The sequence below is a fragment of the Neovison vison genome, chromosome 13 (assembly GCF_020171115.1).
Source record: "Neovison vison isolate M4711 chromosome 13, ASM_NN_V1, whole genome shotgun sequence".
NCBI classification, from domain to species: domain Eukaryota; kingdom Metazoa; phylum Chordata; class Mammalia; order Carnivora; family Mustelidae; genus Neogale; species Neogale vison.
Genome location: NC_058103.1, coordinates 89963954 through 89976904, shown reverse-complemented (window position 1 = coordinate 89976904; position 12951 = coordinate 89963954). Strand labels below are relative to the sequence as shown.

The 12951-nt window shown below is 39.3% G+C and overlaps 1 protein-coding gene across 8 annotated transcripts in view; it reads right to left on the bottom strand.

Moving 5' to 3' along the window:
- MEIS2 (Meis homeobox 2) overlaps window positions 1-12951 on the bottom strand; it is a 209234-nt gene that overhangs the window by 181695 nt on the left and 14588 nt on the right. For all 8 annotated transcript variants that reach the window (XM_044231616.1, XM_044231618.1, XM_044231619.1 and 5 more), the window contains one exon: window positions 11417-11531. In XM_044231616.1, coding sequence (XP_044087551.1) covers window positions 11417-11531 — 115 coding nt within the window. The remainder of the gene's footprint in view (window positions 1-11416; window positions 11532-12951) is intronic.

The window sequence follows — 12951 nt, the reverse complement described above, 5'->3', positions numbered from 1 at the left end:
GGTCTGAATGCACCATGTTGCTTTCCACTTCCAAGACTCCTCCTGGCCTCCATCTGTTCCCTATAAGCTCTCTACCTTGCTCACCTGAAATGCCTGCTGAAGGCCATCAGAACCTCTCAAAACATCCCCACTTCTGGGAAGCCTTCCTCAGGTATTTCCCACAGAATTAATTACTCCCTCTTCTAGAACGCCTTACAACTTGTATGCCACATGCACTGTTAGTAGCACTTCCATTTACCTGTTTACATTTCTGAGTACTAATGAGTATAAAGGGAAGAGGGGCCGCATCTTACCGGCTTCGTATCTCTGGCAGCTAGGACAGGGCTTGGCACTAATTGTATGGTCAATCAATGTCAAAGGAAGAGAATATTTTGGGGGATGCCACCATTAGTCACCAACCTTGACTTTTAAAAAGCCAAGGTTTCCTTGAGTCCTCACAACCACCCTGTGAGTTAGTTATTATTCCCATTTTACAGGTGAAGAAGCTAACACAGAGGGAGATCACTGCTTCGAAGCGGCAGGGCAGAGACGATCGTTCCGAGCTACCTGCCTGCTTCCAGAACTGACATTCTCTCTACCACACGCACTGTCTCTGTGCCAAGGAGCCTTCTGCCATCCATGCCCCCAAACTGACTATTTGCCTTGCCTAAGAGTTATTTATATACTGGACAGGGTGCCTCCTGCCTGGGAGATGGTCAGTTATTGAAAGCAAGGATCCTTGTAAATTTCACATTTTTATTCCCAGAGTGTCTTGCTCAACGAAGAGCTTCATACAATGAGTTTAAGCAGCACGTATTTAGGAAAGGTCTTGGGAGTGAGCGCTTCCTGCCTCCAGACAGGTACGTGGAACTACAGAGTAGCCCCAGTGCCCAACACGTCATCATAAAAGGACACCAGCGAGGTAGATTGGACAGGTTTTTAATCTCTGACTTAGCAACTTTTCTTCATCACTCACATTTAGTACATAGAAATTTTGGAGATTTTATTTTAGCGGATGGCATTTATTACAAATGTGAGTTGGAAGAAAAAAATATGAAATTTTACACTCTTAGTCTACTTTTGTAAATCTTCAGTCTTAAAAAAAAAAAATGGATGTTTGGTTCTGAGGCAAGAGTAACATCTCTAACAGGCAGTGAGGGTGGGGAACCAGGGGTTTTGCCTCGGCAAATATTCTGACCAGAGGGTAATCAGCTACATCTTGTATAAATTACCAGTCTAAAATCATTAGAACCCAGTAAAATATACTTAACTTTAAAATGCTCCTGAAAATTATTTAGACCTTTTGGAATGATTTGGAATACATTTCAGGAGAGGATATGATGTCAGCCATCGTACTGATTATCATGTAGTATTGTGCTTGTGAAGTACAGAAATTCCAACAGGGGGGTTCTAATTGATTAGATAATGGAGAAGTTGCTTTGTGTTTACAAAATACACTTCATTCTTAACTGACTGTACAGTCATCTGATATTAATGTATCACACCTTAGGTATCCTACTCCTAAATTGTAACATTCTCCCATCCTCAGAAAATAAATTCTGAAGCCTAGTTATTTTCTCGAGGAACTGAGAAGAAGAAAAGCTCTCGTGGTAAACAAAACCAAGAAACAAAAAATACTCTCTCACTACATATTACAACTAACCTGTGAAATCAGGGAACTAAAAATACATTCCACCTTAACAAACAAATAAGCAAACAAACAAAACTCTGCAGCCTCTCTCTCTGTTTAAAGATAGAATGCACAAATAAAAAACAAGACCCATGAATGTAAACATTAGATTCCTGGGACCTGAAGTGAGTATTGCGTGATGTATAGAAATGTCCATTTACTGGGTCGTACACCTGAAACTAATGTAACATTGTGCGTCAACTACACTTCAACAAAAAATAAAATCAAAGACTGCCTGATTCAGTCCTATTTGACAGATGAGCAAAAGTCCAAAAACAGTTAAGAGATTCATCCAAGACCACAGAGCTAATTAATGTCAGCATTAGGCAGGGGAACAGGAGGTCAAGGAGCTAATAATCACTGTTTCCAGCCAACGTTATACTCTTGACACATGAAATCTCAGTATAATCTCCGGGACAACGCTGAGGCCAAATAGTTTTCCCCCCACTTTGCAGATGGAGAAACTGAATCTAGCAGATATTGTAAAACCGGGATGTGAGCCCACGTCTCTCTGCCTCCGAACTCTGCCCTTTCCAGTATAACCCTGAACTTAGAGCCCAGGCCTCTTGACTCACAGTCTAAGATTCTAGACAGAACCTCAAGCAGACGAGAAAGCGCTCCCTACCAGGTTTTTCTTGCATCCTCCAAAATAATTACACTTGCTCAAAAGCAAATTATGAAAAAAAAATGGGGCGACATATGTAGAAAATCAACAAAAGCATGTGGGGTCTAAAATTCAAGAATTACTTCCAGACTCTTTACCTGTCTACAAAACCAGTGACTTCCCCCAAGGTCAACCTCATCCTAAACAAGGAGTCCAAGCAAATGGACCCTGAGTTAATCATGGGAAACCATTCACCACATTAAGCAATTTCCCTTATTACGTTTGCCATTACTTTAAAGACTTATCTATACACTTTCTTTCATAAAGATAAATAACATAATGAAAGGAAATGCCATCTCCAAATTCTGACTGTATGTGTGTAATTTAAGAGAACATTAAGAGCAAATAAGACCAATCCTATTTTAAGTGTTATCGTAAAATACTACTTAGAATAAGAATCTAAAGTTTACGAATGTATGGATAACCAGAAGATTTCTAAGTTTGAGTTGTGGGTCCATTGACTTACCTAAGGCAGTGTTATATATGACAAAATGTCAGTAAAAGAAAACAACTTTTACTATCTCTCAAGGATGTAACAGAGTTTGATCAAATGTATCAATATATTCAAAATAGCTTATTTATGTGCAGGTACACATCACAGAGTCAATAAGAACAAGGTTTTGATTAATGTGTCCACCTTTAAAAAAAAATCTGTGGATTTGTTTATTGATTCAAAAGTGGACCTACTATTTTTTTTTTTAAGATTTTATTTATTTATTTGACAGAGAGAGAGAGAGAGATCACAAGTAGTCAGAGAGGCAGGGAGAAGCAGGTCCCCCGCTGAGCAGAGAGCCTGATGTGGGGCTTGGTCCCAGGACCCTGGGATCATGACCTGAGCAGAAGGCAGAGGCTTTAACCCACTGAGCCACTCAGGTGCCCCCAAAGTGGACCTACTATTGCTAGATGGTTGAATAAATGATAATCCCTACAAAGGAAAAGCAGAGAAAGAGAACCAGGAACCAAGTAATTGTAACATAAATGGAAACTATGAAAGATGCCATGATCGAATTAGAAAGTGCTCGTGGGGTGCAGAGAACAGGACACTGGCCCACACCTGGGCAAATCAGGCAGTCTTCAGAGAGAAGTTGATATTAGCATTGGATTTCCATCAGTAAGAATCCCCTAGGCAGAAGAGAGGCAGGAACATCTTTTCTCTCTGTTTCCCTCCATTATTTCCCTTTTCAAGACCTAGCTTTTCAACCAGCTGACAGACCTTACTGCTGGATATAGAAGCAATACTAAAATGGCTTCCTTTCATTTTAATGAAGATTTTGGTGAAGTCTCAGAGTTGTTTTCCTGCCGGTCATTGGAAAGGGAGTTCAAAACTACTGAGGGATAAATTTGGTAGATGAAAAGGGTTTCTATTATTGTCTTCTGTGACATCAGAATATTTCTAAAGGCCAAAATAAAAACAAATGTCAACAGAGGAAGACAAATTCTCCCACCAATCATGCCTCCCCCCTCCTCCGCCACCACCCCCCACCCCCACCTCTCCCACAAAACAAGATGCATTTCAAGAAACTCTCTGAGGGCAGAAATATATGAAAGAAAGAGTAAGGGGGATAAAGAACATGGCATCATTATAGACTATTCTTCTGAAGCAAAGTAAAGACAATGAGGGGAAAAATAGAACACGTGTATTACAATGTATAGCACCATACGGCTGTGTTTGATGCTCTGGAGGGCTTCAACAAGTACTGTTCAGCCAAAAATCAATTGAAAAATCAGCATGATAACAGAGCATGAGTTGCCCTATAATAGCCTTAAGACCCCCAAGGCTATACAAGTCCCTTTCATCTGCCACACTGCACTGACTCAAGGGGAACCTCACTTCTCCTCCCTGAGTACTATGCCTAGCTGCATTTCTAACCCACTGTTTTACCCTCCCTGGGAAAGGGGAGCGGACAGGACCAATGATGATTTACAGTGGGTTTTAAGATTTTTTTTTCCCTTTCTGCCTTATTCTTTATCTTTTCTTGATATTTGCACTCAAATTCAGCCGATGGTATTAGTCACAGGACTCTTTCCACAATATTAAATGGTCAGGCATAACCTCAATAACCTCGTAATAATACTGTTTTTTAAATGCCTTAACTAACAGACATTAAACTGTCCCTTAATAAAAATCAGAGTTCAGGCTTATGCAAATGTGGCATGTAAGCAATTCACAGCATTGTTATAAATATACATATACAGTTCATTCCAAGATTTCATCTCAATATTTCTTCAATCACTTCCTCACAATGTCTGGTTTGTTCAATTTATATTTCTACTTGGCATTTGGTGCAAACCCCCAAAGATAAGATACATCTGTCCCTTAGTCACAAATCTTGGCATTTTTACCTTAACTCAATTGTGAAATGATTGGTTGAATATTACCTTGCTTATTAACAGGATTTCCTCATAATAAAACATGTTATTTCCAAACTTTTGAATGTGACATGAGATGTACCAACTCAGTAGTGACATACTACGGCTTGAGAAGGACATATAAACACCCTGATCCGTGTGAGGGAAGGAAAAGCTAATTGGAAGTCAGCTTCCCTGTGATTATCAGCTTGTTTATGGGGAGGGAGGACTCCTCTGAATGGCACTGTAAATTCATCCCTGATTATGGCATTAAAACCAGAGTTCATTTCCACCAGTTCCCCGCAAACCCCCTACCCAATCCATTTTGTTTAGTTACAAAGGGTTGTGCACTGTTTTCAGAGAATGACAGTTTTTCCTGCTTTGATTTTCTCCAGTTTCAAGAAAAATTAATCAGCACAAGCCAGTTGTCAGATTTCACTTCCCTCATGGCAGAAAGCGCACATATTCATTGTCTGCTATAAGAATAAATTTTAGTAATTTTTCCCCATGTCAATATGAATATTAGACTGACCCAATTAATATGAAATTCTTCTTTGCTGCTGGAACAGACAGTGCTGCAGAAAGAGCCATTTGCACAACCTGTTCATGATTATGGGCCATAAGGACACAAAGATGGCACACACATTTGTGGACCATCTGAATTCTTATACGGAGCGGGGAGGGGGAGGGGGAGCAGCATGACGTTAGCGTGACTGTCGTGGGTCATGTTTTTTAATCCGTAGTATTGGACATGTAACACAGCAACAAGAGCTGATCATTTTGTTTAATCACCTTCTGGATCTTTGCCAGATGGTCTCTATTGAGAGCGCTGCAAACAGAGAGAGATGAACTGCGTCTAACACGCCACCAGAGCTTTCCCGTAAATGTCTGAGAACTGATTCCAACAAGAATTTAGTCTCAGAGCAGAAAGGGATACATTTAAAAACTATGTGCATTAACTATACTTTTCCCCATAGAATCCTCACTTGGCATGAATAATTTACCCACTCTTATGCTAATGGGATCATGAAAGTATCCCTGTGTCTTTAGTGCAGCTATTCTCAGCTTTCAGTAATTACCCCACCCAGTGAAAATAACATGGCTTCTGCATTGAACGGCAGACTAGTACCTGACAATTAGAAAGATCATGGCTGACAGTGGAAGGGTCCAGAACTGGACAGAGAAACCCTTGTGGCCCTCCGAGGAGTGTAGCCATAGAGTAATGCTGGCCGTGGGGCAGCCATGCAGGGGGGAAAGGGTGAGAAGAAACATTTTCCATTGTCGAGCTCTGTGTTTTCTGAGTTATTACCAAGATGTTACTTGAATAAAAATATGCTCCCCTTTACATCACCAAGTGTGAAAGATGTTCATGACAAGTTCTGAAGAAAAAAAAAAATCCAAGAAGAAGAACCAGAAGAGTTATCTTTATAGCACATCTGCATTAAGTATCTATTTTATCAGAATTGTTGAAAATCTAAATAGTGGAAAATCCTCTGCGTTTTGCTTTTTGGAGGGAAAAAGGATTACTAAAAAAAAAAAAAAAAGAAGAAGAAGAAGAAGAGGAAAGGAAAGAAAAGAAAGTAAAAGAAAATAAAGAAAAAGAGAGAGCAAGAGAAAGAAAAACTCATTTTCGACCTCTGTCCACAAAACTCCATGTTAGGTAGTTCACTGTGTAAAAATTATCAGGCTAAAACATCTGGGAAAGAAAGCTATGAAACAGCAGGGAACGTGGCTGGTTTATTGTTTATCTTTTGTTTATGAGGCAGTATTCAAGTTTAATTACTACTCTAAATTAAACTCTAACTGGCATCAGGAGACATCCCTTTACATGACTAAGTTAAAAAAAAATCTAGAAATCCCAACTCTCGTTTTTTCAAGTAAGTTGATACATACAGGAAGAAATTACTCAAAATTAACAGCAATTATAGAAAGCTTTTAAGCATTTATGGGTGCTATTACATGCTCCTAGAGCGTTTATTTATTAGAAGAGTTTAATTTTATTTCTAATGGTTAGTATTCTAAAAAGTCCTGAAAAAATCAACAGAAATTATTTGGATGTTTGCTGATGGCTGAAGGATGGTATTCTTTTGACTTTATTGGGGCAGGGGGAGCGGCAGAGGAAAAAAATGCAACATAAATATTCTATATACAACAACTTCTTCTGTGGGAATGTTCAATTATCAATTACATTCTCAGAAAAAATTTTTTTTATATATACAATTAGGAAGACAGTAAGGAAAAGAAATGTCATTTACTTATCCTAAAAGTGAGTGACCAGTTTTGGATGAACTTAGCTCTAGGAAAAATAAAAGTTAAAAGCAACTAGCAAAAGATTATGCCAGATGGCATCTGTCATATTGTATTTAGGGTTATTTTAAAGAAATTGCCGCCACTATGAAAACATTCCATTGACGGGGTTTTCCTAGACTGAATAAGAAATCCCAGTAGAACATATTCAGGATCCACTGTGGGTAGGCTGGAGGTTTTTCTCCCTCCTTTAAATGTATAATTGGAATATTCTGGTGGGGGAGAAATCTATTTTATCCCGATAGCATGCATTATAAAGTGAAAAGTGTAATACTATTTTAGATGCTTGTTTACCTATAAACACATTCAATATAAAGGGGTATTTTTAGATTTCCACCACCATGACTGGTAAAGAACTGCGTAATCCATAAATAAATATCCAGCTCTAAAATAATAGTCTTATTGCCTGGATCATAGTTGGAGACATCAATGGAAGGGTTTGGTAGGTGGCAGAGTTGAGGGGAATTATGCTGGCTGGTGCAGCCCTGTGTCCTGCAAGATTAGAGACATATACATGCTAGTATGCTAATGGATTTAGGTTAAACTGGGTCTGGCAACAGTATGGTTAACGTGCGTGTGGTGTGCAGTGTGAGCTCAGCAGTTACTGGGCCAACTGTCTCGGTATTTCTGGGAATCCTGCCTATTCACAGTGCAGGGATTGTTCAATTGCTGCAAAATGTACAAAATGAATTTTACAAAAATGAATTGTAAGGAAGGCCCCATTACAACGATTTTGCAGCAAAGATGTCAACATCAATTTTTCTTTCATGCATAGCTAATGATTAAAACAGCATATTCCATTTGCCTAAGACAATTTATTTCATATTGGCACATCAAAATATTGAAATACTAAGTTATCTTTACTCTACCCTTTTTATTCATTGCTGCTGAACCCATACCATTGTTCAAACCAGGAAAAATAAAACAAACTTGGCACAAAATACTTAAAACAAAGGCTCATCAATATTCTCCAATTTGTCAACATCTCAATTACAGCACTGGAAAAAATGTAAATTTCATGTGCTCTAAACACTGAGGGGTCTATTCTCTTGCCAATTCACATGCGTAACTCCCATCAGCGTTAATGGGAGTTACACAAACCCATCAATAATAATAATACTTTGTACATATATTGTGCCTTTCATCTGAGGCTCTCAAAGTGCTCTATGAACAAGGGGGCTGCTTCCTAGTCTACTCTGGCAAAATACACAATGAAATACAAAGCAGCTTTTGACTCAGCAGGTACAGAATTAGGGACCCCAAGCCTTATTATCAAGCCCCATTTTACTGATGGGAAGCCAGACACAAAGAGGGCCAGTTACTGCCCCAGAGTCCCCAGTCTGCACCCTAATTCTGTCCCTGAAAAACCAGATTTCTTTCTTCATTCTAATGTAACTAACAAGACAAACTCCCTCCCTTTGGCTGCTTTTAGCAAAAGAAATCAGAGTGAATGAAAATCTGGTTCATATTTATATAGTTTACTGCTAGGCATGTGCTGTTTGAAAGACAGAGTAAAGTCAGGTTTTACATTTTACCAAGTTTGTTTCTTACAATATTTCTAAAATTTGATTTTTTTTTTCTCTATTTGGTTTGTTGCACAAACGCTAGAGAGGAAAAGATGACCTTTCACCTGTGTAACTGTAGCTCTTTCACTATCAAGTCATAAAATGAGGTATTTTTAGGTTCCAAAGTAAAGACGTGTATGAATCATTTTAGTAAAGATAGTCACAAAAAATATAAAGCAACATAAATGCATGTATTGTTTTATAGCATATGGCTATTAAAGTTTAATTTAAAATGTGTATGAAAACATTGTATTTAGTACAATTCATCCCTATTTTTTCTGTTTATCATAATTTGTTTTGAAACTGAGTCGTTTTACAGTTTTCCATATGCCTGTTGTGCTAATAAATTCTGAATACGCAAGAAAACTCTTTCCTAAACTACGAACTTGGTTTCCAGTGAAACATTATGATATATTTAATACGAGGAATATAAATTTCCCTCCTAGGTTTCCCATTATACAGCAACCCTAAGATTTAACCTAGGATAAGCATATGTGATTTCAGTCAATATCTCTGTTGACTTTGCCCTGCAGCAGATAATTAATCTTTCCCACAGAAAGCTACTCTGGACAATTCAGTGGGCCACATTTCAGAATACCTTAAATACATGTTTAAAAGACAAACATAGGCCTGAGTATGACAAAATACCTCCGAGCCCAGCCTTCCAAATTTAGTCTGCGGTAACAAACAGAATACCCTCAGACATGTGTTTGGGGACCACTGATGTGATAAACCAGGTAGGAAATTCTCCACACCAAACATTCCCTATTTTGTAGGAATCATAACTTGTTTTTGCCCCTCACACTTTAATACAATGAAATGACCGACTTCCTAGTACTCGCACACATAAGCTACCATGTCCATTCTTTAATCCCACGGAGATAGGATAAAAGGAACAAAATCCCGCAGGGATCAAATCCTTCAACATGGGATAAGTGGGTGCAGCTACCCACAACATAGAGGTTTGTGGGCCTCTCTTTTACCCAGTGTATCCGTCTCAGAACTTTCCTCTTTTTCTGACCACCACCACCAAGAAAACAAAACTACCCGAAATGATAAAACTCCGTGGCTTGCCTATTGCGGCCCACGATTTCCAGCTCCAGACCCCAGGGTCTTCTCGCTCCCCCTCCCCTTCTCGCTGGTCCTTTCCTGCTATCTCCCTTGCCATAACTCAACCAACCCAACAGAACCAGTCAGTTTTAAATTTCAGTTGGGACCTTCGTGACCTGTTAATGAATCTACAGAGAGGAGAAAAACTCACAGTGTTGAGTTATGCCTGGTGTTGCGAGCTGACTTGGAGTCAGAAATGCTTGAAGCGTTAACGTAATTGCAAGAATGTGAAAAATGAAGCGCTGGGCTCCTGAGCAAAGTGAAAGGTCAAAGCGAGCCTCACACACAACAAGTCTTTGGAAGATAGCCTCATTAGACCATTAAGCCTGCTTCTCTTTTCCTCCCTCTTTTGTCCAATGTTGAGGGTGTTTTGTTTTTATTAATAGATACCTTTCACCCTTTGTGTTATAGCAGTTAGACGTAGTAAGGAAGGTGGGCTCATCCAAAGCTTTCCAGATTTAAGAACCCCGAGAAGTCCATCGCCATGACGGGGAACCACAATTAAGCCATGGCTGTGCAGATCCACACATTGGGGTACACGCCATCCCCAAAATGCCTTCCACTTTGGTTTTCTTAGGTACAGCCTAACTGGTCTCATAAAGACAGTAGATAAACCTCAATACGTCCAATTCAAAAGTTCTTCCACAATTTACCATCCAACAGTTTTCACTTCTGTATCAGTTGCAAATAATCCGGATTCTAGTCTGGACTTACTCACCGTTAATGGCATCATAGAAGAGAAGTTTCTTTCTATACTCTTCTAGGATACTAGTAATCCAAAACCCGTGGCCAGAAACTCGGAGTCAAGGCACTCACCCTACATCAACCACCCTCTTTTGAATGGCATAGACGGCTAGCGCTCAAGCTGTCAAACTGTCCTCCACATGGAAGACTGTCTAATGCTTTAATATTGTGGCCATAAACACAGTCATAATAGAGATGAAATAGACCTAGGAGATCAGACACCATCTAACGTAAAATATTAAAAAGTAAAATCTATACACTTTCCTGGCCCACATTCAGTAATGTATCTTCCTTTAAATTATGATTTAACTATAGAAGAGTCATCCCTACCAATGTGTAATTGCTCTCTGCGCAATAGGTGAGTTTTAAATAGTAAAATTTATTCTAAATTACCCTAGGCTTCCTTGTCATCTGCAGTTGATGTCCCCCTTGCCCTCAGATTATTCTAATTTTTAGGGCTTGTGACAAAAGTCACCATGTCAGCCGAAAAGAAATGGGGACAAATAATCCAGGAACTTCAAAATCCATCTTCCCAAGATAAAATCCCACATAAAATCCACACAGTACTTCTCGAGCTCGTAAGAAAAGACCTGGGTATTTTATGTGCTTATAGAGGCATCCTTGCTTGATGACAGAGAACTCGGACAGTTGATAATACAAACAGAATCCCGTTTACAGAATCATTCAAACTAGTGCATGATAGGGGCAAAGTAAGCCTGTCATTCTATTTACTCACACGCAGAAGTAAAGTGTAGATAACCAAATTTGTAAAAGAATTGGCAGAACTAATCAATTGTTATTGTACTGTCTACTTAAAGATTAGACGTCTCACTTTGACTTTTTTTTTTTTGAAGTAATGTTAAGTTCAGAGGAAATACATCAAATACATCACAGCTCTCTAACCTGCCACTCTCCTGTTGACAGGGAGGTAGATGTACTGAGATCATAAAATACTGAAGTTATTTTAGTTGTGTCTACTTTGTACAAGGAAAATGCTTGACCCTTTACCTTGTTCACTGCTGTTGTCTCCACTCTGCGAAGCATGGCCCCCACTGGAGGGCCCCGGGGTGCCTGCTGAGTGGGTAGAGGTTGCGTCATCGTGATCTCGCCAAGAAGCAGGATTCTGATGTCAGGGTGCCAAGATATTTTTCCACAGTTACCATTTCAGCCGTAAGTGAGGAGCCAAGATGAAAGGTGCAGAGGGAGACAAAAAATGTATACATATGAGTATTTGTGGAAGGAGGCATCTTTAGATTCCACACTATGGAATGTTGTCTTGTCAGCAATAGGTACCAAAAGTAAGAACTTTAAGAATCTTGATGAAGTGATGATTAGTTATATCACTGTGTACATGTGTTTAAACTCATTGAAACAGATGCTTCAAAGGGGAGCATTTCATTACACACAAATTATACCTCAATAAAGTTAATCTTTAAAGTTAGGAAAATACAAATCTAGAAGTCATTTCTACTCTTGGTGTCCTAACGGGGGCATACTCTTCTAAGAATGAGGCCAATACTCTTGGAGGCTAATTACAGAACATCTCCAAAACTCAACTGACTCCCTTAAAAAAACCAAAAAACAAAAACCCACAGATTCAAGAAAGTACGGGGCAGCCCTTTGGATCTTTCAGATGCATTGAACTAAACCAACCTGAATGATCTCTGAAAATTACCAACTGATTATACCACCAACAGATACAGTGATATTAACCAACAAAATGAAACAACTAGGAACCGTCACCCAGCTGGACGTAAACTTCCACGTGAGCTCCATGGAAGCTTTAAATTCACAGGGCAGTGCTTCTTTCCTGGAAGTATGACTTGTTCCAGAGGGTATGCGAGGCAAACGGAGAAATTATAGCTCATGCTACTTTGCTGAGTGTATTCTTCTCCTGTTCCTCCTCCCCTTTCCTGATCATTCCCAATCCCCTGCTGTTGCTTAAAGGAAAACAGGAATTCTAATGTACAGGAAGGACTTTATCAGCACCACATGAAGGCAGGCAAGAGATGGAATTTCCTCTGGCAGAAACGGAGAGTAGGAACAGCACACGAAGCAGGCCAGCCTTAAGGCCAGAGGCGTACACTTGTCACTTGCATGTGATGACTTCAACTAAAGCCCGAAGATCTCCTGGCAAGCAAATTCTTATGGGGGGGGGGGATTCTTTGAGGGCAGAATAAAACAACATCAATCTCTCAAAGTCCGCGATTTTTTCTCACAAGAATTGGTAAATAAGGATTCAGACATTCCTATGGGCAGCATGCAGACATCTTGACCATCTGAAAGCAATCTTGCCATGTTGTCATTGTATATAGTACATCCAGAAAAAAAAATCAGTCTATCATTTTCTTCTACATCAACTTTAACGTATATATAGAATATAAAATTTTATCAAAATAGAATCAAGAAACCATGGTGAGACAAAATAAGGGACTATTCTTATTTGGAACAACAACAACAGCAACAACAACCCTTTTTTTTTTTTCCCCCTCTGCAGGCTCACTACAAACTGACTACAAATTAATAGTTAGCATTTTTGAGAG